Genomic DNA, 27,216 nt, shown 5'->3' on the forward strand with positions numbered 1-27,216 from the left:
GCCCCCCCCCCCCCCCACAGGAGTGTCTCCAGACAACTGAGAGGAGGCAGGAGTCTGAGCCGCACCGCCGCCGGACTCAGGCCCTTAGACATGCGGAATGGCCCTATGAACCTGGGTGCTAACTTGCGTGCCGGCACCTTAAGTAAACAGCCATACCCTCTGCCCACAGACATACTTGGGCGCCGGAGTCCGATGACGGTCTGCTGCCACCTTGGCACGTCTCCCTGCCCAAAGCAGAACTTCTCTGGCTCTTTTCCAGGTTATCCAACAACGCTGGACAAAGGCCTGGGCAGAGGGGACAGCAACTTCAGATTTCTGCAAAGAAAACAAAGGAGGCTGATAACCAAGTGAACACTGAAAAGGGGACATACTAGTAGATGCCACAGGAAGTGTATTGTGTGCATATTCTTCCCAGGTGAGCTGCTGGCTCCAGGAGGCAGGATTATGTGATTCCAGACAGCGATGCATACACTCCAAATCTTGGTTGGTCCACTCGGACTGCCCGTTGGTCTGCGGATGGAATCCTGAAGTCAGACTTGCAGTAGCCCCAATCAGACGACAGAACTCCCTCCAAAAGTGGGAAACGAACTGAGGCCCCCTGTCAGAGACCACATCCGTCGGAAGACCATGAATCCTGAAGACGTGATCGACCACCACCAGTGCAGTTTCCGTCGCAGTGGGCAATTTGGGAAGGGGTATAAAGTGTAGCGCCTTGGAAAAATGGTCAACCACCGTCAATATAGCAGTGTTGCCTTTAGAAAGAGGGAGGCCAGTAACAAAATCAAGGGAATTGTGAGACCAGGGGCGGGAGGGAACTTATTGAAGACTTATTCTGGGCGCAAACTAAGCAGGCCACCACAAACTGTCTGGTATTTGGTCTATGGTGGGCCACCAAAAACGTTGACGGACAGAAGCCAATGTTCTCCGCACTCCTGGATGGCAGACCAGCCTCAACGAGTGACTCCACTCCAACACGGCTTTAAGCAACGGCTCAGGAACAAACAACAGACCATCAAGGCACCGCACAGGAACCGCCACCCCTCGCAGAGCCTCCCTGACCCGTCGCTCAACCCCCCCAGGACACAGCAGCCACCACAATGTCCCCAGGCACAATTGTGTCAGGCAACGACTTACTCCTAGGGAAGTCAAAGATACGAGACAGGGCGTCAGGCTTGACATTCTTAGACCCCAGCCGGTATGAGAGGGTGAAACGGAACCGACCAAAAAAAAAGAGTGCCCATCTGGCCTGCCGAGAGTTCAACCTTCTGATATATTGATATATTCAAGGTTCTTCTGATCCGTCCAGACTAGGAAAGGCTCCGTCACGCCCTCCAGCCAGTGGCGCCACTCACCCAGGGCTAGCCTTACCGCAAGCAGCTCACGGTTTCCGACATCATAATTCCGTTCAGCCGGGCTCAAGCGGTGCAAAAAGAATGCACGGGGTGAACTTTTCCATCATGAGGAGATTGCTGGGAGAGGACTGATCCTACCCCAACTTCAGAAGCATCCACCTCCACAATAAATTGCAGATCAGTGTCTGGAACTAACAGGACAGGTGCAGAGGTGAAACATTTCTTAAGTTTCTGGAAAGCTTTCTGAGCATGGTCCGACCATCAGAAAGGTACACAAGTGGAGGTTAGAGCGGTCAAGGTTGCAGCGGTTTGACTGAAGTTGCGGATAAACCGCCTGTAGAAGTTAGCAAAACCCAGGAACCGCTGCAACGCCTTGCGGGAATCAGGGACTGGCCATTTGGAAACAGCCCTTACCATAGCCGGATCTATCTTAATCCCCTCCACCGAGATTATTTGCCCCAGGAACGGAACAGAGTCAACGTGGAACATACATTTCTCTACCTTAACATACAACTGGTTCTCCAGAAGATGCTGCAGCACCTGGCGTACATGCTGAATATGTACATGTAACGAAGAAGAAAAAATTTGAATATCGTCAAGGTACACAAAGACAAATCTATTGATCATGTCTCAACACATCGTTAACCAGGGCCTGAAAGACAGCCGGGGCATTAGTAAGCCCGAAGGGCATGTCCCTATATTCAAAGTGCCTAGCGGGGTGTTGAATGCTGTCTTCCACTCATCACCCTCCCTTATCCGAACCAAGTGGTAGGCATTGCGGGGATCCAACTTCGTGAAGATCCGAGCTCCCTGCAACAGCTCATGAGCAGTTGACATCAATGGCAGGGGGTACTGATTCTTAACCCCGCGCCTGCAGGAGAAGAGGAGAGTCGGATGAGGCCATCTGCCATTGATTCATGGATATACTTATCCAATGCCTCTCTCTCTGGTGCCGAGAGAGAGTATAGGCGACCCTTGGGTGGAGAAGAGCCTGGGAGGAGGTCAGTGTCACAGTCATAAGGCTGATGCAGAGGAAGAGATGCCGCCCGGGACTTGTTGAACACACGTCGCAGACCAAGGTACTCCACAGGAACACAGGTTAGATCCACCGCCTCCTCCTGCAACATAGAAGAAACAGAGCCAGAAGACAAAGCAGCACCCAGACAAAACTTGTGACAAAAAGAGCTCTGTGCTAATACAGAATTCTCAGACCAACTCACATGGGGATTGTGCTTAACCAGCCATGGATGCCCCAATACAATGGTGGTCTAGGAGACTTAAGGAGGTAGAACACAATCTCCTCATGGTGATTGCCTGAGATGACTAGGCTCACAGGGTCAGTAACATGGGTTATTTGGACCAAGATGGAGCCGTAAATTCCCCTTGCTGTGATAGGTTTCTGGAGAGGGGAAGTAGGGATTCTCCAACGAGCCACCAGATCAACATCAATGAAATCACCCTCCGCACCAGAATAAACTAATACAGAGCAACGTCTCGAGTAGGGACTCCGACCGACTGTGGCAGGAAGAAGTGCACGTGAGCAGGGGGAACAAAACAAGTGGGTAACACTCACCAGTACTTCCCCAACTACTGGCGAGCCCTGGCTTTTAACGGACACAGAGCTGCAAAATGTCCTGGTTTGCCGCAGTAATGACAGAGTCCCTGGGATATGCGGCGTTGTCTCTCCTCTGCTGCCAAATGCATCCGCCTCACCTGCATGGGCTCCGGCTCTGGGTGAGGCACAGGACCACGGCTGTTTACCGCCAAATTGCCTCTCCACTGAACACAGGCAGAGCGTCTCTGACGATGCATCTCCAGACGAGTCTCCACTCTAAGGGCTAAATTCACCAGACCTTCGAATGAAGATGGTAAATCATGAATGGCATTTCATCATCAATGGTCATCATTAAGGCCCTCCTGGAAGCGGTCCCAACAAGCCTCCTCATTCCAGTCAGTTAAGGCAGCAAGAGTGCGGAAACTTATAGAATAATCTGTCACAGAGTAGTCACTCTGTCTCAGCCTAGCGAGCTGGCTAGCGGCCTCCTTAACGGCCAAAGAACGATCGCACACCTTCAACATCTTCTCGAACAGCTCGAAGGAGGCACAGAACGAACCCTTGGCTGCCCACACAGTGGTTCCCCATTCACGAGCCTTGCCTGTAAGCAGAGTAATGACAAATGCCACCTTGGTGATCTCTGAAGCATAAATGGTAGGTTGTAAGGCAAAGATGATGGAACACTGAGTCAGGAATGAACGGCAGGACATGGGGTCACCATCGTAGGGGTTCGGTGTGGGCACTCTGGGTTCTGGAGACAAACTGGAGTGAGCATGTACAGAAGATGAGGCAGCAGCAACCACTCTGATGGAATCCTGGTCCCTCCATAATTCTCTAAGCTGTACGGTGAGGTCTGCCATCTGACTGGCCATTACCTCTACATCACAGGTGGTGGCTGTAATCTGTGAAGCATGTTGTCCTTGCACAGCCCCCTGCTGGGCGACGGCGTTCCGGACTGCGTCTGACCTGGCTGAATCCATAGCTGGCCAGATCGTACTATTAGGATTCAGAAAGAAGAGTTTATTGTAATTTACTGTGTTTACGGAGTTATTTATAACAGTTTATTGGGAAAACAGGAAATCAAGGGGTAACAAAATTGCCGCAAGGGCTAGACTGGATAATGTCCATAGTCAATGACGGCCTCAGATAGCAAGACAAAGTCCATGCAACGATACTGCCCACCCAAGAGCAGTCTGGGGTTCAGGAGGTCAAGGATGAAGGCCAATGAGACAGGAGGAGCAAAGGGCAGTGATGGCAGGTGAAGCGGTGAGAAGGGGAGATGCCAGCGGGGAAGCCAGAGTTAGCAGGCAGATAAGCACAATCCAGCAGCCAGGGAAAAAGGGAGACTGGTGAGAAAAAGTAAAAAATGAAAAAACTAGACAAAACTAAAGGCAAAACCATAAGAGATAAATAAAATAAGTAAACAGAAAAACTATTATGCCAAAAAAAAGGGAAAAAAATTTATCAAACTGGTTAAACTAAAAATCAAAACAAAGCTAGAATTCAAATTGGTCTTTAGCAAAATAAAAACAACACAGAAATAACTTGGAATTAAGCGACAAAAATCAAGCTAAAGAAAATAAGGCTTGACTAAGAATGACACAATAACAAGACGTGCACAACAAAACTCATTAACACAATCTGGCATGGAACAGAAAACACGAAGGGAATATAAAGGGAAGCTAATAAGGAGTAACATGTGATATTAATAATGAACTAACAAGATAACAAGAGGGCGGGGGCAGCAATTGACAGATGAACGCATAGCAAACACAAAAACACGTGCCAAAGCACATGGCAAACGAACACAAACACCACACACCGAAGCACGTGAGCAAACAAACAAGACAGCCATGCGCTCAAAATGAACAGCGGTACAAACACAAACACAAGGCAGATCAAACCACCTGTAAATTTCATTTATAAAGACCCAAAGCCTCAAGCCTGAGTTACCTAAAACTATAACACAATTATTTGCTGCCCTGCAAGCAATGGCATTTCCTCCAGGAAATGCAAATCTAGTTTAACTGCATCAAACTCAATTTTCCTTTCCTATGAACTCTGTCCTAATGCAGCGCTCGCAATAGTCACATGTCATGCACTCCAGCCCATCAACTCATTGATCTTTTCACACACATCATTTGCTGTGAGCCCAAGTGAGCGGTAATGGGGCTATTTATTCACGTGCCTAAATCGGAAAAGCAATACTTTTTCAGCGGTAATGATTAAATCATCATTGCAATGGAGGACATGAGCATTCTCATTTCTCTAAATCATTACCCACAAACCCCCTTGAACACGCACATTTCATTCATGCCCTGTTCGCCGCCGCCGCTTGCAAAACAATCTCATCGCTTCATAATCAAAATCACATTATTCAAATTTCGGAATGTCGGAGCGGCCACAGGGCAAACAAGAAATCAAACAGATTTTGAACCATAAATGAGTTTTATTCATGCTCACACTGCCCACAAGCAACAGTATTAAAAGTTTTGAAAGCCCATCCTTTTCAATCCATTCACTCTTTGTTTAAAAAAACTTTTCATGTGTTAAGAACGAACCAAATGAGACCTGCTTGTTCAAGTGTCTGTCAGAAAAGGGCACTTACTCGAGCAGTGGCAGTAATAGCAGTCTCTTCTTGCTTAGACCTGACAGTGAGAGGATGATGCCGGCGAGTCCGTCATCTTTAAATGTCCCTATCCAGCATAGCGTCATTATACTGTACCAGTCACCTGCATCTCATCTCTGGCTAAAGCCCGGCCATCGTCTGATTATATTTAAGTGGCGTGCCACAAATCTAAGCTTGTGTCCTCTGACAGAAAATTCCTGTCTACATTTTATCATTTTGACATGGATTCACTTTTGATTTAATGGCTTGGCCCATTCAAAGTCAAGCTAGCCAACAAGTTCAAGGTACAGAAAACATTTCTTTCTTGTCACTCCTTTCAAAACCTCCCAGCCAAGTCTTATCGTAATCCCCATCAGAGCCCTCAGCATCTCAGCACCGCGACTCAGAATGCGTGTTATCAGGGGAAAGAGAAATCGTGCCTCTGTGTGAGGGTATTAGGCCGCTATCTAGAATGCTGGTGGAAGTGGGAACTAGCACCGGAGTTGAACGTGGGAGAGGATGGTTCTATTGGTTGGGCTTTGGGGAGGTATGGATTGTTATCTTGCTGTCAGACTCCCAGTTCTTATCTGAGTTAACAGCCTGGCTTCATTTACGCTGGATTTATCTGTGTTTGAGGTGAAGTTACCTTGCTAGGACATAGGGGCTACATTTGATGCGTCAAAGGGTTTGTGATGTTGTTTGCTTGTGATATGGATCAGCTCCCTGCTGAAAAGATCAGCAGAACTGATCACCAGCGGATGTTGTGTTGTGGTTGCTGGTGTGTCGTGCCCCTACCATACTATTGCCTAGCCAAATGTTTGACATCTTGCATAATGTCTGGCTCTCAAAGCTCATTTTGGCCAAGAATTACTCGTGTAGACAGGTGACATGAAAATTGATCAGCTGCAGTTAATTTAGGCCCGTTATCAATATCAATATCTGTGATGATTGTGACAACAAGAATGGATTGTCATGGAAAAAGGTACAATATTAATTACAATTTAAAATAATTTTCTATTTGAATACATTTTAAAATGTAATTTATTCTTTTGTTAGCAAAGCTTAATTTTCAACATAATTTCTCCAGTCTTCAGTATCACATGATCCTTCAGAAGTCATTCTAATATGATGATTTGCTGCTCAAGAAACATACTATCAGTGTTGAAAACAGTTGTTCTGCGTAACGGTGTTGTTGTTTTGTGGAAACTATTTGCGAGGACTATTTGTTGAATAGAAAGCAAATAAAATAATTTATTTGAAATCTTTTGTAATATATATATATATATAGTTGATAGAGAAGGATTTGTACTAAGTATAGTAAATGAAAGATTTGTGAGTAAACTTTACATTTGATGCCACTAATCTGGTGAACTTTGCCAGTTCCCTGAAGTTGCGTAAGGTTTGGAACTGACAGTTTTCTGCTAGTGCTTGCCAGTTTGTCTGCAATGTGGGCATGCTATTCTTGCCAGGTCTCAAAACTAAGGCCCTGTTTACACTAGTGCGTTTTCGCTTTAAAACGGCATTTTAAAATGAAAACGATCCTCGTCTACACTTGCGTTTTCACTGCGTTTCAGAAACAGTCTCCGTCCACACTACACAACTGAAAACGCACATCACATGACCATTCATGCAGGTACAACAATCGAGCATGATGTTATTGTTTACACAGTCGTCAATGATACGCAGAGCGAATGTGGGCAGCCACGCCACCGCTTTCAAAAGTCTCCGTTTTGGTTTGTTTACACTGAAACGCAACCCCAGAGTTTTCCAACTAAAACGGGATCTGCAGTGTTTTTGAAAGTCTTCCTTTTCGAGGGTCGAAAACGCCGGGGTAGTGTAACGACAGGTGTAAACGTAATCTAACTAGCACGACCTTGTTAGATCATGTAAGTTTCTTCAACTTGTTTTGCTGGTGAACTTTGATATACATTTGACTGTAGTGCAAAGATCATTGTTCTTAATGTTCTCAAATTCCATTTATTATACAAGTCAATATGTTTCTCTTTTTGCTGCCTAGGGGATGAACTTGTATATTTCCATGGTGATGTGGAGTGTTAACGGTTGTAGCAGCAGCGGTTTAATGAGAAACAGCATGTTTCTTTCCCTGTGAGGCTGTGCACGTGGTGTGCTGGGAGGTGTACGCTTGACTGGGCTTTGGGCCTAATTATTTGTACCTTAACTTTCAGACATTGTTCTTTTATAATTTACATATCTTTGTAGCTTTCACAGGAGTTCTTCGGAGACCAGATCTTGTCCTGTTGCTGCTTATTAATAATGATGGATGTAGTAACTAGTTTGACTGATAAGTGGCAGGAGAGGGGGACTGTGCCAGGCTCTCGGCTCTGTCATTGTTCTATATTTGTTATTTTAGGAGTCAGCACATTCATTCAGCCCAATAAGAGATGAAGAATGAGGGGCTGGCTTCCGTCAGCCGCCCCTGGCGCTGCTCTGCGTCAGTGCCTCTCTGTCCCTCACAGTGCTTGGGCCACCTAACCAAAGGCCAACCACAGCGTTCTGCCAGTCACACACACACACACTTGCTCCTGAGCACACATACAGAAATATGCACTCTCATCTGCCCAGTTATGACATTTACACTTTCTCACACAATGCACTGGCCTTATTATTTAGAGGTTGCTGTTCATTTTACTAAATAAACTGAGCAGAGAACACAGTGTTTCTTCTGCATGAGCAGGAATGTGTCTCTTTAATTACAATTTAAGTGACTGCCATTCTTATATGAGAGATTGGCTGCACAACTTGCAATTTCAGAAACCTTTTAAAGGCTTTAGAGACCTAGTTGCCAGAAACTGTTTTGAAAGCACAAACGTTTTAGTACAAATGTACTGCTGTATACTTCTCCTGATTATTCTGAAATATCTGGAGGTGAGACTTTCACAAATATTTAATGGGCTGATTTTTACAGACAATTCTGTGTAAAATGTTTTGTCTGTTTACTGTATAGATATATGGGAGCCCATTTCCACCAAGGTAATTCTAAGATAAAGTGTAAAATAAGAAATATAGAGATACAGAGTCACATTGTGAGATATAAAGTCTCAATTACAAGGAAATACAATTTCAATTGTGAGATATAAAGTCACTTTTTATTCATTTAAACTAGATTGCATATAAAGTTGATACACTACAGTTTAAAAGTTTGGGTCAGTAAGATTAAGAAAAATATTCAGCAAGGATGCATTAAATTGATCAAAAGTGACAGTAAAGACTTTGTTGCAAAATAATTTTTTTAAAATAAATGCTGTTCTTTTAAGGATGAATCACAGATTCCACAAAAATATTAAGCAGCACAATTGTTTTCAACATTAATAATAAAAATAAATGTTTCTTGAGCTCCAAATCAGCATATTAGAATGATTTCTAATAGATCCTGTGATGCTGAAAACTGGAGTTGCTGAAAATTCAGCTTTGCCATTACATGAATTAATTACATATTTCACAATATTATTGTTTTTACTGTATGTTTGATCAAATGCAGCCTTGGTGACTTCTTTCAAAAACATTAAAAAACAAACTCGCCGACCCCAAACTTTTGAATAATGCTGTTTAATATAATTATCGTTGATATTGAATACTTTTGGGAAGTTGACGTCCGGTGGTATGAGGCTGGCACAGAGCCAGAGACACGCACGTTTTTAAAGCACTGCGCATTATAACCAATCCCATACTATTATGTTGAGTTTATGAATACAAAGACCAATCAGAGGCGTTCAGATGAGTCACCGCTGAAACATGCCGTTTCGAGCCTGCTCGCGCTGGCTTACTGAAATCTCTGGCTAATTATCTCATCAGAAACAACAAAGTGAAGATGTACGAATGTAAGCAAGATATTAATTTTACAGTGTAAATAGCTTTAGAGATTATTATGGGAGTTTTTGAGAGTGCTTGAATTCGCTGGACTGAAGTGAAAATGTTCTTTGATAGTGTAAACGTTCTTTGCTCTCTTTTTGTACAATGAAAGTGTTATAGGCTAATTAGTAACTTACAATGTTTTTATTAACTTCACATTAAATACAAAGTCAGTCATATTAAATATATTTAATGGTATGACACCAGATCTGGTACTTAAGTAAAAAGACGAATTTTTATGCAAAGTTAATAGATTAATACTATTAGGCTACTTTACTGGAGAACTAACATAATCTATAAAGTTGCAAAATGCATTTACTTGCACATATTTGAGAATCGAGATATTTCATGAAATATTTTGGGAATGTAAAAAAAAAAAAAAAAAAACCCTGCTGAATAAAACATATGTAATGGTTTTACTGGTTATAATGGGACTTGTATTGGTTTTACTGGTTTTACATCTAGATTGCAGCGATACATGACATGGTGAAAAATTATTCATGGTGAATGAATAATAGGCTACTTAAAGTAGTTTAAGATGAATTTAAAAATTGTGCCCCCTAAAAGCACAAGTGGCCCCTGTCTGACCCCCCCCCAGTTACTGTGGTCTAGAATTGCCCCTGTATATGTCAGTTCTTAAATGGTATTTGGTATTGTTCATTCATATATTTTCCTCATATAATCTCCCAAAAACAACAAATCTTCATCATCTGGATACCCTTTAGGAAAGAGTGAGGAAAGTACATGGGCTCAGCCTGTTCTTCATCAGCAAGCTCAAGTTCTACTCAGGAAATGATATTGCTCTTTCCTGTGGTTTTAGACAGCCTGATAGTACATGCATTCAGTGTTGTCAAGAGTCTGTGGGAAGAGCCCTTGACCTCACACATGCCCATGATCTCTCTATACTCAGCCCTCTCATGCCCCCTCACACACACATTGACACATGTGAGGAAACAGAGTTGGCAGTCGAAGGATTTTCACACAGCACCCTGATAAGAGCCTTATAAAAAGTTGGCTGTGCTCACCAAACTCTCTTGCTCTCTTTGAGAGCAAAACAGCAAATATTCCAGTTTACCTGGCATGAGTCGATATTCAATTAACCAGACCAGCCACTTGTCGTGGCCGTTTATCAATACCTTGTTTCAAGTGCACTTGCTTAATCACATGCTATTTACAGCTGCAACCAAATAAACGAAAGTATAACAACTATTTGGAAAGTTTTTCAATAGAGAAGCAGACACCCCACGAGAGGAAATGCGTCTGGGTCCTGTCAGTGGATGTGCCAGCAATGAATACATTTTTTAATTAGTTAGGATAGTCTGTCCTTTCAACTTTTATTCTGTAATAGTTTAGGGTTTTTCAGTTGTATTATTTAATTGTTTGGGGTTTTTAGGGCTGCCAATGTTAACACTTTATTTGAGAAAATTATATTTTTAACGAACACATTTGAGTTTAATTGGGTTATTATTTAGTGAACACATTTACCTAATTTGACAGTTAAAATGGTTTTATTTTGTTCTGTGTTCAGACGACCATACAAACACAGCAATCCTGTAGCCAAACTCTCATTTGGTTTCATATACTGTACCTTGTGATAATCGTAATTAATAATCGCAATTACAATTTCAAGGGAATAATCGACAATTATGATTTTTGTCAAAAATGTTCAGCCCTACCACTCACACTCAGCATACACCCTGACAGCTCCGGTCTCGTTGAACTGCTGCACTGTTCAGGGCTGTCTATAATGTTATTGCTAACTAGTGTTTAATTTACATTTTTAATGAATAAAAGCTTACTTTTACCATTTAAAATTTGAAAATAGAATTTGTGATATTTGTTTTGTAATTTTTTTTGTCCGTATTTTTGTTTTTGAGGCAGGATAAATATATACATACACACACACACACACTACCGTTAAAAATTTTGGGGTCATTTTTAAAAAAAAATGTTTGTGACCTTTTATGCTCATCAAAAATAAAAAAAATATAATAAAAACATTACTATTGTGAAATATTATTACAAAATATAAAAACTGGTTTCTATTTTAATATATTTTACGATGTAATTTATTCCTGTGATGGCAAGATGCTGATTTGGTGCTCAAGAAACACTTCTTATCATCAATTTTGAAAACAGTCATGCTGTCAAATAATTTTGTGGAAACGGTGAAGATTTTTCAGGATTCTTTGGTGAATAGAAAGTTCAAAAGAAGAGCATTTATTTGAAGCAGAATTTTTTTTAATGTAATTTTTGCTCAACTTAATGCATCCTTGATTTATTTATATATATATATATATATATATATATATATATATATATATATATATATATATATATATATATATATATATATATATATATATATATATATACAGTGTATATATATAAAATCTTACTTGCCTTAAACCTTATTATATATTATATACATATTTTTCTTCATATCACACCTTAGTATAGTTGATAATGAAAGGTTAGTGATTGTGTGTTCTTGCCAATCAGAGCTGTCATGATGTCATGTTACTTTTTGTTAGCAGATGTACTTTCCAGCGACTGGATAACCATCATATACTGATAACCATCATACATGATAACCGTCATAAAAAACCTGATGCTAAAGTTTTTAGCATGTTTGTGAATCAAACCTCTTAGCATTGGCAGTTCTGAGCATTTTCTTAAAGAATTTAAGGCAGCATGAAAGCACACTTAACTGCAGAGTTGAGACTGTTTGGCAAGCGGCCTGTGCATATTCTTGGCAAAAGGCAGGTGACAACAGCAAAGCCTGGGGAAAAGCCTTGTTGGATAAGCCATGGAACAACTATTAGCTGTCCAGTTCCTGCCCTTTGTCTTTTCCCACTGACATTCAGCATTGTTCACTCCGGGTCCTTTGTGCGGCCTGGTGTGTTCCAGTCAATGGAGGTGACTTTTAATACGACTGAGATCTTTTCTCTGTCTTCTGCGGAATGGAAAAGCCACAGAATATGAAACGCACTGGACTAGATTTTCCCAAACATGTTTCTTTTTCTTTCTCGTTCTCTTTCTAACTTGCTCTCTCTTTTCTTTTGAGTGACTATAGTGGTTTCAGGGATGGGAATTGAAAACAAAGCTCTGCCTCACTGCCTTTTTCAGCTGCAGCCTGAATCTCAGCATGAATGGTGTTCGCACAGCAGATGTGGCGCTCTTTCCAGCTCATTTCTGATGGAAATCAATCTGTTTGAAACCTACTAAAAAACTTTGCGACTTTCGCTGTTTTTATAGCGTTACATTTGAGCCATCTCTCAATCATGAGTGAGATGGATGCAAATGAAAATCCACAGACAGTAAACACTTAGTTTGTTGTCATAAACTGTCAAATTGTATGCTTGTTTTTAGTGTGGATTCCTCTGCTGTGCCCCATTCATTTCTGACATCACTTACTGTGAATACCAATGAGGATGTTTCTCAGTCAGAGCCGTGAAATGATAGGTGTTCGCTGTTTTTGGTGTGATGGATCACCAGATTTGCTTCTCTCACTCACACCCCCATCAATTTGCTCTAGGAATTGAGTGATTTTGCTTATTTTCAGCCAATGTTTTGCTTGGGGAATGTAAAAACCACTCCGATAAGAGCCGGTGTTGATTATAGTCATAAGCAGGGGTTAAATTCACCTGGAACAATGCTCTGCCACCCTTGATTCAAACCAGATGATTGGCAGTCAATCCAATTCACTTAAAATGTGCATACTCCAGTAAAGTTTCTGTTTGTCTCTGCACATGCATTTGGTCTTAATTTAGTAAGTATACTCTCAAATAAAGCTTTGATGTTCCTTCATTATGGTACCCTCTATCAGGTGATAAAGGCATTCGTCTAGATTGGCTCTTTTCAGTTTAAAATTAAAGAGCCATCAAATAGATTGATGAGGACATATCAGCATAATTGGTTTTAGTTTACATCATGAATTGACCTTGCTATTGGTAATCAATGGCTGGCATTTTATTGGACAGAAATTGTTTTATTTTCCTATTATTTTGTTTTGTTTTGTTACCTTTTTCCCCAGGTAATGAATGAATCAATAAAATGTGTACTTTGAATGCAATGTTTTGGGGAAAAGCATCTGCCAAATGCATAAATTATTTTTACATTTTATTATTATTACTATTATTATTCCCAGTAAGTACATGAATTGATAGAATGAATTGCAGTGCAATTCACTTTAGATGAAAGCATCTGACAAATGCATATTTTTTTGGTTTTGCCTCAGTTAATGCATGAATTGATATAATGTAGACATTGAATGCAATGCATTTTGGATAAAAGCAGATATTTTATTTAATGTATTATATTTATATTTTTAAAAACTTATTTTATTTTAATTTTTATTAATGCATGAATTTATATAATAAAACTATTTGGATAACATAACAATCTGCCAAATGCATACATTAAAAAAATGATCACCAGATCTAATGGTTCCCACACCTCTTGTTCAAAAGGCTAAATATTTGGGATAGGTGATGGGGCATTTAAGGTTCATCAAAAAGTAATAGACCAGCGTCTCACTGAACAGCATAGGAGCTTCTTTGATTCCCATATCTAAAGGACATAAGACTTTTCAATCTGTTGCGTAAGACTTCTGGGAAAGGGTAAACCATTTTGGGTCTGCTTCTGAAGACCAGAGGGCTTTTGAAAATCAGCCCCAAACTTTTGACCCTGCGAGGAGATTGATTGCTTTCAGTGTAATTCTCTTCACTTCCTGCGTGCAGGGGGCCGAACTAATAGCTGTCCCTCGTGTCCAGCGCAGAGGTCTGCCCGGTTCCTCTCCCTCTGAGTTGAGTCGACCCACCCCCATCCGCAACCTCAAGCGTGGGGGAGCGTTTCCCAGGGACAAAAGAATGAATATGTAATGAAAAGAAAGGGAAAGGGGTGGGAGCGTGTTTGTCAGAGAGAATAGATTTATCCAGCCTGACAAGTGTTTGTCAAGGGATCAAGGAAGTGCTAAAAAGCCTTATTTATTTCCCACCTTGGCCACATAAGAGCAGTTACTTTCTCATTACAAACTGCTCCGATCGGGGAAGCTCTCCGAGGCAAAGCCTGCAGTTCACAGAGTTTCAGAAACATCACACTTTAGCTCCCTCCCTCTCTCCCCCAGAAATCTGGCGCACATGGTATGTTCCGTTTAAAAGAGAGCATGTCATCTCTCAATGCACTGTGTTCTCTCTGGAAGCAGCTGCTGGGAGCATGGTTTTTCAGTGGGAACTCTCTCTCACTCCTCTACCTGCTGTTTCGTTTGTCTGTTACATTCGTTCACACGCTCTCTCTCTCTCTCTCGCTCTCTCTCTCTCTCTCTCTCTCTTAATCTACCACACGCTCAGCTGTCTTTCAAACACTAAGAGAGGACAGGTAGTGATTAGGTCTTTTCTGCTTGGATAAGGAGGAGGGGAGTCAGACTTGGGATTTTTTTCCTCTTCTTCAGCGTGTGTTTCGTATGTATGGTCTAAACTGTGGCAGCCCAGGAGGGATAAAGGGGGACCGGGGACCCGCGGCTTGTTCTACCCCCTGACAGAGCCCTTGACACCATGCAACTCTGTGTGGATTTGCTTCTCAGGGCAAAATCCTGAAAATGATGGAGGACAACAAGCAGCTGGCTCAGCGGATTGATGGGGCCATCCAGTCGGCCAGCCAGGAGGTGACCAACCTTCGCTCAGAGCTCTCCGCAACCAGCCGCAGACTGGCCGAGTTAGGGGCGTGCAACCCTCTGGGCCTGGAGAACAACCAGCAGAACCACCATCACCACCTCCACGGTAAGATGTGTGTCAAGTTTTGCTTCATTGTTTGGTCTGTGTGCTACAGTTCAACTTGTTACTGTGGAGAATAGCAAATAGTTAATTTTTAAGGGGTTTTTGGGTGGGAATGAGCTTTTGTTGAGAGAAGAAAGTAAAGAGGGGAGGACAGGGGCAGCTGATCCCGTTCTTCACTGCCTCGTCCCGTTTCCCGGGTAGCCAGTGGGACGGCTTTCCAAAGCAGCTGTGGCATATCAGGCAGAGAGAGGCCAGAGAGATAGAAGAAAAAATAAAACTGGCATCGGGTTCGGTTGGCATCATAACTTCTGTCTCTGACTGATTCACAGGAAATAACATACTAACACGTGGTTCAGTTCTGATACTGAAACTTAGTTAAAGGTAAAATGTGTCTTTTTTTTAATGTTAAAACACCTTTTGTATCCTATCTTCTAGCTTTTAGACGACTATTGAGATTTATCCAAAAAGTGGCTTTTGTGAGCATCTTGACAAGCTCAACACAGCCATATTGACCTAACCAATGGCACGAGGCGATACTGTCTGTTTGTCGACCAATGGAAAACAGGATAGTGTTTAACACTATTATTGTTCGCAATTTTGGTGCCACAGAAAAATCACCTTCAATCTGGTGGTAACTGCCATTTTCCCAAGTATTGGCATGTTGAAGGAACAGTTTACCACAAAAATGAAATACTGACACATTTCTCAAAATATCTTATTTTATGTTCCACAGAACATTAAAAAAATTATTTAAAAAAATGATCATTAAAAAAAGAGCTTGATGACATCAAATGACCCGTGATTGTCAAAAATTTACTGCCGTTCAGTTTAACATTGTTAGTTTATGGTCCTTAACTAATAAACAGTATTTTATTAAAGACTATAAAATACCCAAGACGTGTCACTCGCAATGGGCAAAAATGCAACACTCTGCAACACAATATGAACAGTCTATCGAAGGAAGCCCCGCCTTCTGAATAAAATAGCCAATCGATAATCGGTATAAGTCATCACGTCACTGCAGCTGCCGTTAGAAGTCCCGGTTGCTATAGAAACAGTCAGCATTCTGGAGACGTCCGCTTAGGACTGCACATGCTATTTGATATTTGAGCAAAAGAAACAACATTTATGAGACAGTTATTGTCAGATTTCATTGGTGATTTGAAATATGAAATTTAATTGTAAGCTTAGTGAACAGCACTTTAGAGGTACTTTGATTTTTTATTAATCTTAGTTTTAGTAAATTTTTAACACGTCAAATTATATAAATAAAAATATATGACCATTTTTAAAATGCTTTTGAAAGAAGTCTCTTATGCTCACCAAGGCTGCATTTGATCAAAAATACATTAAAAACAGTAATATTGTGAAATATTATTACAATTTAAAGTAACTGTTCAAATGTATTTTAGAATGTAATATATTGCTGTGTTAGCAAAGCTTTTCAGCAGTCGTCACTCCATTCTTCAGTGTCACATGATCCTTCAATAATCATTCTAATTTGGTGCCCAAGAAACATTTCTTATTATTATCAATGTTGAAAACAGTTGTGCTGCTTAATATTTTTGTGGAAACCATAAAATAAATAGGAGGCTTAGAGGAAAAGCATTTATTTGAAATAGAAATCTTCTGTAACATTGTAAATGTCTTTACCGTCACTTTTGATCAATTTAATGCATAATTTCTGAATGAAAATATTCATTTCTTTCAAACTTTTAATGAAAACTGAATTTATAATGAGCAAAAGTATATTTATTACATTAACCTAAATTAGCAGTTGTTCATGTTGTATAACTGTTGTTTAATGTTAATGTTACCAAATGCATTAAGTGATTAAACCCTGTTGTAAAGTGTTACCAAAACTACATGAGAGCTCATATATCATTGTGCATTGTGACTCATCTTTTTTTGCTTGCCGTCTCAACTTTCACTCCATGTTCTCTCTGAAAAACGGAAGTTAGGTGTGGCGAGATCCATCCGTTTCTGTTGTACAGATTTCAAAGCCCAAGGCGTTTTTTTTTTATTCAGGCTAGAGGTCATGTTAAGCAGTTTGGACAGTGTCTGGGTGTGTGGGGCGATGACTAAAGTATTGATAACTTGTCAGCTTGATGATGTTACAGGGGTTACAACATGCAAGGCAGCCCAGCGGTGGGCGGCCCTCCCCCCGGTGGTCTTCTGCAGGCTGAGACTCTTTCAGACGGATAGAGCGAGAGTGAACGAGAGTGAGAGTGAACTGTGTTTGAACAGGTGTCATTAGCAGGTCCCTTCTAAATGAATGAGACTGTATGAACAGCACATCCCCCCTCTCTCTCTCTTCACATGGGTTTAAGGCATCTCACTGCAGTGAACCCACATTTCTCTTTACCAGCACACTGATGTAATTCTTCTCCCTCTCTCTCGGCCCCCCTCAGCCTCTCTGTCTCTCTCTCTCTCTCTCTCTCTCTCTCTCTCTCAATCAGGTGACTGTTTACATGGGAGAGCCGGAGGCTGAGCAGGCAGAATGTAATCAGATACACATTCCTCTGTCCTGCTGTATATGGGAGTTGCTCTCATAGTTTAAACGCAAAGCTGCCCCCCTCCTGTTTCAGAAAACAGTATTCCTCTAATCAGAGCTTCGGGTTCATTTGTGTTCTGCTCACATCCTTCCGTCGTTATCGAGCCAAGGGCTAAGGCCACGAAAAGTTATGTTTGGTGTAGGGCTGGATTTGGATTGGGTTCAATTTCATTTCGCAATGTTTTAGTTTTATATTTTTTGGTTGCAAAAATTTATTTTTCCACTATTCTGACCTTTTACGAGCCACACAACCATTTATTGCCACTAATAACTTCTTTCACTTGGTTACAAACACGCAAAATGTTTACCCCGTGTTGCAGGCGAACACACTCTGAATATAAACTTGAAAGCGGGCCGGGGTTTAATGAGCTATGACAGCCTAATGGAGAGATGCGGCATCCAGTTGTTATCTGGCTCTCCTCCATCTTCAGATGACAAGTGAAGTTTATGTGATGACAGGATCTGAAGGAGAACACTATTGATCTGAAGAATATGTAGCTTTGCCACCACAGTGCTGTGGGTGTAGTATTATTATATGAGCATGTATTATTATAGTATTATTGTATGATTCCAGAATTTTTAAGAACTTAATTGAGGGGGGAAATATATACCTGATAAATTAAATACATTCATAATAATATGTACATTGAAATAATTTAAAGTCATCCTGTAGTCCCCTTGGAAATTGATTGAAGCCCCCTTGTAGAGAACTACTGTTCTAGATAGTTCTGGCCTCTCTATTAAAGTCTGAAGTTCCTTCACCCTCAGCTTGCTTCTCCTCAACAAGCATCACATTTTGAGGTATAATTGGAATAATTGGTGCAGGTCAAGTTATGCTGCAACAATTTGATACTTAGATTTGTTTAAATCACTAACCCACAGTATGAGTGATTGTAATAATGATACTTTTCTTTTACCTTAGCAAGCGCCACTAACAAGTGCTTTTTCTTTTTGAGTACAGAGGGTGTGATTAGGTTTATCAGATTGAGATTGAGTCAGACTCATGTGTAACTAATTATCTTAAGAACAGATAAAAGTATCAGATGATATTTAAAAGGAACTACATATGTGAACATGTAGTTGCACACGTAACTCAAAATGTATAGTCACTCATAAAAATAGACCCAGATACCTTAATGTAGCATTTACTCAAACTTGTCGTTTTTGCATTTCTTAATTTATTTTTTATTTAGTTCATTTTTTTTTTATTTACAAATGATCATAGCATTATTTGGATAAAATATGGATAATACTAAAACTGAAAAACTTCAGAGTGTCTTTGGTTTCAGCAGAACTTAATTTGAGATGATACTGTACATTCCAGATGATCCAACTTGCAAGATGCTTCAGTAACTTTTTCGTTTTAACATCAACAGATGGCAACGTTCTGTTTATTATAAGTGCCACTACAATTTTGTTAACTGTCAGTTTAAATGCTCAGGCTTTCTAAAGTCAGGATGATTGTAATTGGACAGCAATATTCTTTTTTATCCTTCATCAGCTGAGAGTGATTCTAACAATAATGTTTCTCTCTCGGGATTGGTATATCTGTGGTGTGGACTTAAAATGATTATTAAAACTGTATGGTTATACAGTAGTTACCATCTTTACCACCCTTATCACCCTTCTGCATATTATAAATATGTTCTCCCTAGTCAAGGGCAGATATGTCAATCATATCAAGCTTTGCATAATTCAGAACCATATGAATGCTGTTTTTGCATTTTCATACAGTTTTCATACAATTTGCTTGTTCCAACAGTTTATTGGCAATAGTATGTTAAACTTTGGTTCATAAATGAATGGACTGTATTACCATAATCAGATACACATTAAGTCTCAAGAGGGAAAAATAAATGTACACACAATATACATTTGCTGATCTTTTAACATGGAAACAGTTCTCTAAAAATCAATACTGCGAACGCATAATACATTATTCACAATTCCAGCTGGCTGGTGCTCAGGTGTCAAATCTACATGAAAAAGTGAGGTATCACACTACAAATTTCACTTTCTTGCTTGGTGAGATCAAACGGATTACGCTTCTAAATGCAAGTGAATGAATGCGAAAAGTGTGAAAATGAAAAGTAGGCCTAGCAGAGCTCTTTTGCTCACATCTCCTGCTGAGAGAGTCGAGCCTCTGCGTCCCTAGAGATGAACACTTACATGACAAATGAGAAAAAGTCTAATGCAATGACATCTGCACACTCTTGACTGCCTGATGGGAAGTCTGAGGTTGCAAATTGGTCAAGTCACCATACAGATTAAGTGTAATGCTTGAAAGGTGCGATCTCAATGTCATATCATGCCAAACGAGCAGAATCACACCTAGCGTCTGAGAAAGAATGATGATGGGAGGTAGTGAAAGGATGTAAAAATATCGTAATAGAGGTCCATACTACTCCTGTCCTATATTCAAAGGCTTCTTAAACAACTAGGTGTCAGTTTAAGTTAAAGACTGACTGCCGTATCGGCAAATGCAACCATAGTGAACCTTTAAGACAGAGTAAATCATGAAAGAGACACTTAAAAAAAAAGGTAAGCAAGATGGAGAGTGGGGGAGATGGGGTTAAGGTTGATGTGTTTGCAGAAGAGAAAACGTGCTAGCAAATCGATGGGCCATTTCTCTGTGACTGACAGACGTAATAGTGCGAATGGGCCCCTGGTATTACTTCTGGCATGAGAGAGCTGCATGCCTCGTTGGCAGCTGTGGCTGTGAAGTCTGATGGTCCATAGACCAGAACAAGCAGTAAACAAGATCATCTGAGAAGTCAAGCCAAACAAATCCACAATGTGGACGTAATCAGACGTATTCACTGGCACTTTATTTATTTATTGCTTATTGACAGATAGAAATTGCATTTTGAGCCTCTAAAGGTTATATGATTTGATTTTGTGTGTGTGTGTACAGGTTTATATATCCTGGTGGGGACTTAAACCTGAATACACACAGGCTCATGGGGACTCGTGTCACGGTGGGGACCTAAATTGAGGTACCCAAGGGTACAAAAGCTAATAAATCATACAGAAGGAGTTTTTTATTTGAGAAAGTAAAAATGCACAAAGTTTCCTGTGAGTGGTAGGTTTAGGTGTAGGGTTGGTGTAGGGCGATAGAAAATACAGTTTGTACAGTATAAAAACCATTACGCCTATGGAGAGTCCCTAAGGGTAGCTAACCAAACGTGTGTGTGTGTGTGTGTGTGTGTGTGTGTGTGTGTGTGTGTGTGTATAAATATATTTTATTACAAACTGAGATTATACACTATTGCTCAGAAGTTGGGGTCAGTAAGATCTTTTAAAGAAATTTATACTTTTATTCAGCAAGAAAATATGCTGTTCGTTTGAAATTTCTATTCATCAAAGAATCTTGGAAAAATATATCACGGTTTCCACAAAAATGATAAGCACAACCGTTTTCAACACTAATAATAATAATTTTAAAAAAAGTTTCTTGAGCACCAGATTTTTCTCTTCCTGTCTGTGCAGTTTTTTGGCCTGAGTCAACTGCAATGTGAACCAAACCTTATGCTGTTTAGTCAAAGGTCTGGCTATGTGATGTTAACTTCACTTAAGCTAGACCAAACAAACTGTAAGTAGATCTGTGTGCGACTGTGCATGTCTTAAATGTCAACCAGCCTATCTTACAATAACAGTTTTTTCCTACCTGAGCTGTGCTGAAGAGAGTAAGACTCATAATTGTAATTCCTCTGCCAGGTCGACACAAAGCAATGCTACATTATAATACTAAATTTAAATTGATAAAAAAGATCGGGACAAGCCATTATGAGTAAAATTAGATGAGGCCGTTGTTCGCATCAGCGGCAGTAGCCGGCAGCTTTAGGCAGGGTGTTAAGGAGCCTGAGGTGGAGCTTATGGCTTTGCAGTGCCCTTGTGATTTATGCCAACACTCGTGCAAGCCAGCATGCTAAACCCCCCACGACCCTGAGAAAGTGATAAGCAGAGAGAAATGCGACGGAGTGAACTCAATAAAGCGCCTGCAGACGGAGGTGATGTTTTAAATTGCTTTTAAATCAGCCTTTGGGAGGTGTTGCGCCTCGCTGATTTCGTGGGATTTTATTTTGTCTGAAACGTGGATGAATTTTTGAGGATTTGTTGGAAAGGTTAAGCAATGCTTGCTGAGTATTTGGAACCCAGGGATGTATTTTTCCCCCCTATAGTTTTCTTCTCAGGTTTCTTTTGTTGGTTGTTACATATGTCCCTTTTTGACAGACAAGGTGCCAGTGCTGGTTGAAGAACCTGAGATTGCTCTGCATGTTTCCACCTCTAAAAAGATGGTTCTGGGCCAACTCCACACCAAAGTCTTGTCATATTTTACATTTACATGTACATTTACATTTTTATCCAAAGCGACTTACAAATGAGGACAATGAAAACAATCAAAATCAACAAAAGAGCAATGATATGCAAGTGCTATAACAAGTCTCATTTAGCTTAACGCAGTACACGTAGCAAGTGTTTTTTTAATTTATTATATTATATAATAAATAAAAAGAAAACGGATAGAATAGAAAAAGAATAGAGCAAGCTAGTCTTAGAGGCCTTTTTTGCTTTTGTTAATTGTATAATAAATAAAAAGAAAACAAATAGATTTTGCCCAGTGCGTCTTTTTCTGTTATTTGTGAATACTGAATAAAGATTTTGAGAGAGAGAGATTTGATTCACAAAGAGCATTTTCTTGCCAACATTTTTTTTTGAGAATATCTAGAAATTATATAAAAAGGTAATGATGATAATGTTTAATAGATAATGTTTTAATAGTTTCCATGACTTCTCAGTGTCAGAAAATTGCAATTTAAAATGAGCTATTTTCAGGTTTTCTATTAGAATACACTACCATTCAAAATTCAGCAAGGATGCATTAAATTGATGAAAAGTGAAAGTAAGGACATTTGCTACAAAATATTTTTTAATTAAAGTTAGTTTGAATGTTCTATTCATCCTGACAAAATCTATCAAAAATATTAAGCAGCGCTGTTTTCAACAATGATAATAAGAGCTGGTACTTGAGCACAAATCAGCATATTAGAATGATTTCTGAACTATCATGTGACACTGAAGACTGGTGTAATGATGCTAAAAATTTAACTTTGCCATCACAGAAAAAAAAACATTTTAAAATATATTAAAATAGAAAACAATTATTTTAAATAGTAATAATATTTTACAGTCTTACTGTTTTACTGTATTTTTGATCAAATAATTTAGTTGAGAATAACCAACTTTTTTTACGGACCCAAAACTTTTAGTGTATGTCTCAAAAGACGTACATCTAGTGCATATTTACACAGAAAAGCAATTAAAAACAGTGCAGTGGCACTCAAGAACATCTGTGCAAATTGGCCCCTTAGTTCTTCACTCTCAAGTCACGTGAAATGATAGTTCTGAGAGAGCATCACAGATCTCCAGAGATGAGAACCAGCACCATGTCCACGGAAAAGAGGAAATACTAGTGTAATACTTTGCTCTGGTTAGCTGCACCAGTGCACTTGAGACGGATTACAGTACAGCTTTGTTTTCAAAGAAGAGGGAGTATCTCTTTCTCCTTATTCCCCCCATGGGATCTCCCAGTTTAGCTGTCAGCTCCCAGAGAGTGGGGAAAGCGTTCAGAGAGCCCCCTCTCCGTTTCTCTCACCCCTCCCGTCTTTTCCTTCCCCTCCCGTCTCCAAGCTGCAAGCGTGGCCTCCCTGAACCACACCCTGTCTGTGACCAATGCAGCGTGAGGTGAACTGTGTCCAAACAATAGACTCGAGGCAGGCCCTCACCGCAGGGGATGGGCAAATAACCCAGAAAACACGCACACACATTTTTCTCTGGAGACTTTATTACCAGCCATGAGTTTAGGCACATTCTGAGAAGGAAAAATTCAGTTTGCCCTTTCAGTAGTAGTTATAGATCACTCCCCCAAATATCTCCCCAATCTACAGTCTCCCAGAAGTAAAACCATTCCAGGAATTACTAATTGACCATTTCAGTGGTTAAATTGGTCTAGAATAAACCATTCCTTGTGGGGATGCGACCTTGATTAACCTTAGCTGTTTAAGGGAATTTAAAAATACAGCTTTTTTGCTAGTCACCGGTAGTTGATTTTTTAATTGTACATTTTTTATTTTTTTTTGGCAGGCTGTCACCAAGACTGAAAAAGGGTTCAATTTTGCAGGAACCTTTTATGAGGAATTGCCGAAAACTAGGGTTTATGCTGCAATTAATCATTATTTGTCACTGTGATGGACAGGACTGTAAAACGCTCATCAGGGTCTATTTTTACCTGTCATATTTGGTCTACATTTCTCTTACATTGTACAGAAGTATGCCATTCCATTTGCTTACACAGATTAGCTACAGTATTAGCATTCTTAATGTTGGAGTATTGATACTGTTGAAATTCTTGTGTGCAAAGTGTCTCTTAATTTAGTAAGTAACTTAATTACTTGCGTAGGGTACGTTATTATTAAGGCTGAATTATTAAGATTGTTTATGTCTTTGTCCAAGTTTAACATAGTATATCAATCAACAAAACATTTAATTTAAAAAGGCAAATGTCTAAACCATTGCATCTGTTTTATATTTATTCAAAATTACAGAATTTTTATTTCAAGGCCATGCGTTTTCCTTTCCATCTTTATTTTATTTTATTAATTTTTTTTATTCATTTTTATTTGTCAAAGTATAGGCAACATTTTCAAGTATTTGCCAGTGCCTTTAAAATTAGTTAAAATTTGTAGTTAATTCTTTTGCTGTCAAAATTGTCCTGAATGGCTGGCTTGGCAAAAATATGTTTCTTAATTGTTCTCTTTTATCTTGTAAAGCACTTTGTGATGCTTGTTCTAGAAAGGTGCTAAAAAATAAAGTACTTACTTACATTTTTTTTTTAGCGGTCATGCATTCTCTTTTTGATAAATTTTTATCAAATTTTTACATTTCATTTCATTTAATTATTTATTTTTATTTTATTATTTTATATATACTTTATTTAACTAGAAATTATTTTTTATTGATAAAAATGAAGATTACATTTTAAATTGCTGTGGCATTAGCTTCATCTAATCTAATCAATCTAAAAATGATAATTGTTTTCAAATGAGTTTCCCAGGCAGTCTTCCATTGGCCATTACATAGATAGTGCTATACCAGATTCACAACATTGGTTGATCCGATGTTACTTAGTAGGGTTGGTCGGAATGCCTCAACAGATCAAAGTTTACACTTTGCAGGAAATCAGGCTACAAATGACTTACTTATAACTGTCTCTGCAAATTAACCTGCAATAAATGTCACACTTCACCTTTAAATGATGAATATGTCCAGTTAATGCGATCATGTTTTGATAGTCTGTAGAGATTTTCCTGACTTTCACGTTGGAGCCGATGGCAGCAGGTGTTAATACAGACAGCTCTGTCAATCATCTGAAGGCTCTCCACCCTTCCTTGGGAGAATGCCCATCTCTGCAGCAGAAGACAACATCGCTGCTGGACTTGGCAGCAGATGGCCTGTCCTCCACACTAGTCAAGTGCAGAGTAAACTGGCCACAGATTTGCTCCCTTGTGGTGAACGCTTCATAGCAGTGGCCAAAGTGAAAACAAAACTAAAGAAATTATGATTTTTACTCGGCCTGAATGGTGTCATATTTTCCGTATATATAGCAGAGACAATGTTTTGCTTAAACGGAGAGCGAGGAGGAGGCGGCGGCGAATGCCATTTCATAAAATCTCTCTTAGCCTTGATGTGACCTGTCTCTCGGTTAATTCTTCAGTCTGGTCATCTCTCAGCCACGGGTGTCTTGTGAGAGGCATAATTCTTTATCTAAAGAGTGAATGATTGGCGAGGCCCTGTTTCATGCTCCAGTGCTGCACCGGCTGCAGGCTCTTCCCTTCTCCTCTCCTCTCCTCATCTCTTCTCTTTCCTCCTTCCCCGGTTCCTTTTCTTCACAGCCCACTGCGCGCTGTCTGTCTCTCAGCCTCCCTCGCTAGGCCCTCTCATCATAACACAATAAGCTGTGACACGCCACATATTTTCTCAGCAGACCGTAGTTACAGGGCTGGGGCTTAGGAAATGAGACATTATGCATCCTTCATGTTGTTTATATCACTTTGCGGGAACCTGAGGGTTATGAAGACCATATGTTAGCCACTGTAAGTTTCGTCCTATGTACTGGCAAGTGAAATAGTGCTTCCTGTGCCCGCTTCGGACGGATACATTGGATGTCTCATCCATCCTGATGCACATCTGGAAGGAATCAGGAGAGCTGGGAGTGAGATTTCCCACCAGGACTGCAGACTGGGAAGGGGGAATGCTGCTCAAGTGTGCAGGTGGGAGTGATGAAGAGATAAGAGAGGGTTAAAATTGTTGTTGACTAGTGTGGGTCAGTTTTGGTCTTTTGACAACAGTATTATTTTAAAATGTAGTCAAAATATAGTTCATACAAATCATTTATTCTAATTTTAAAATCTAATTTTAGTCTATGAAAAGAACATTTTACTTGACATGCCAAGTTAAAGCAAATATTCAAACATTTGATACATTTTTATTTTGATGTTCTGACTAGCACGTAACAAGTTCACTGGTGCATTCACATCATTTAGTGCATAACCAAGATGTAATATCACATTTATGATTTATGTGGTCTATCTCATGTAATTGATTATCATTAAATTATTTAAACCACTAATATTCTTTCTAGATTTGGCTTTTTCAAAAAATTTTGTTAGTGGACTAATATCTTGCTGCATATTTTCTCGTCATGTTTTCATTGCCAATCAGTTTTAATTAAAAATTGTTTAATTATCATCCCTAGTCAAAAAGTAATATATTCAAAATACATTTATTTCTTCTATTAACATATTTACTGACATATCGCTCGAGACTTGCTGATATAAAAATTATTATTAAACTTTATTTGGAGTACTACTTGTGCACAGTGCACATTTCTTAATATTAAGCCTAAAATGTGTTTTAATGACACTATTGATGAGGATTGTATGATCTTTGAATAATATCAGCCTTATTTAAAATGTACCTGAAGTATACTTGCAATAGTTCCACTTTAGCACAATCAAATATACTTCAGTATATCTTTAGTTGGACTTCAGCACTACGTCCGCACAATTAAAGTGCATTTATTACAATTAGTACTAAACTTTAAGTATACCAGTTTAGTATACAAAACAATAAATTTTTTACACAAATTTGTATTAGTATGTATTTGTAGTATACCTAGCATGAAATAAAGGTATTTCAGACACATTTTAGTATGTTTAATTTTTATTAGGGTATGCACATTTTTAGTAAATGTTACAGCTTCCAAAAAACCTATAGTTAGCGAACATTTCAAAGTCACAATGTAACGAAAGTAGCAAAATATATCTTTTTCTGTATTGTGATGTACATTGGAAAAATTCAGCATTCACCACCAGAGAAAAGTCAGTTCAAGTTGACATTTTAAGTGAGTATTACAAGGTCACAAAAAAAAAGGGGGGGGG

At 39.6% G+C, this 27,216-nt stretch overlaps 1 protein-coding gene across 1 annotated transcript in view; it reads left to right on the plus strand.

Moving 5' to 3' along the window:
- LOC107597004 (kazrin-like) overlaps nucleotides 1-27,216 on the plus strand; it is a 140,537-nt gene that overhangs the window by 22,687 nt on the left and 90,634 nt on the right. Inside the window, exon 2 of the mRNA XM_016287929.1 lies at nucleotides 14,970-15,165. Within this exon, the coding sequence (XP_016143415.1) occupies nucleotides 14,970-15,165 (196 nt within the window). The remainder of the gene's footprint in view (nucleotides 1-14,969; nucleotides 15,166-27,216) is intronic.

The sequence above is a fragment of the Sinocyclocheilus grahami genome, unplaced genomic scaffold (assembly GCF_001515645.1).
Source record: "Sinocyclocheilus grahami isolate Dianchi unplaced genomic scaffold, SAMN03320097.WGS_v1.1 scaffold2.1, whole genome shotgun sequence".
NCBI classification, from domain to species: domain Eukaryota; kingdom Metazoa; phylum Chordata; class Actinopteri; order Cypriniformes; family Cyprinidae; genus Sinocyclocheilus; species Sinocyclocheilus grahami.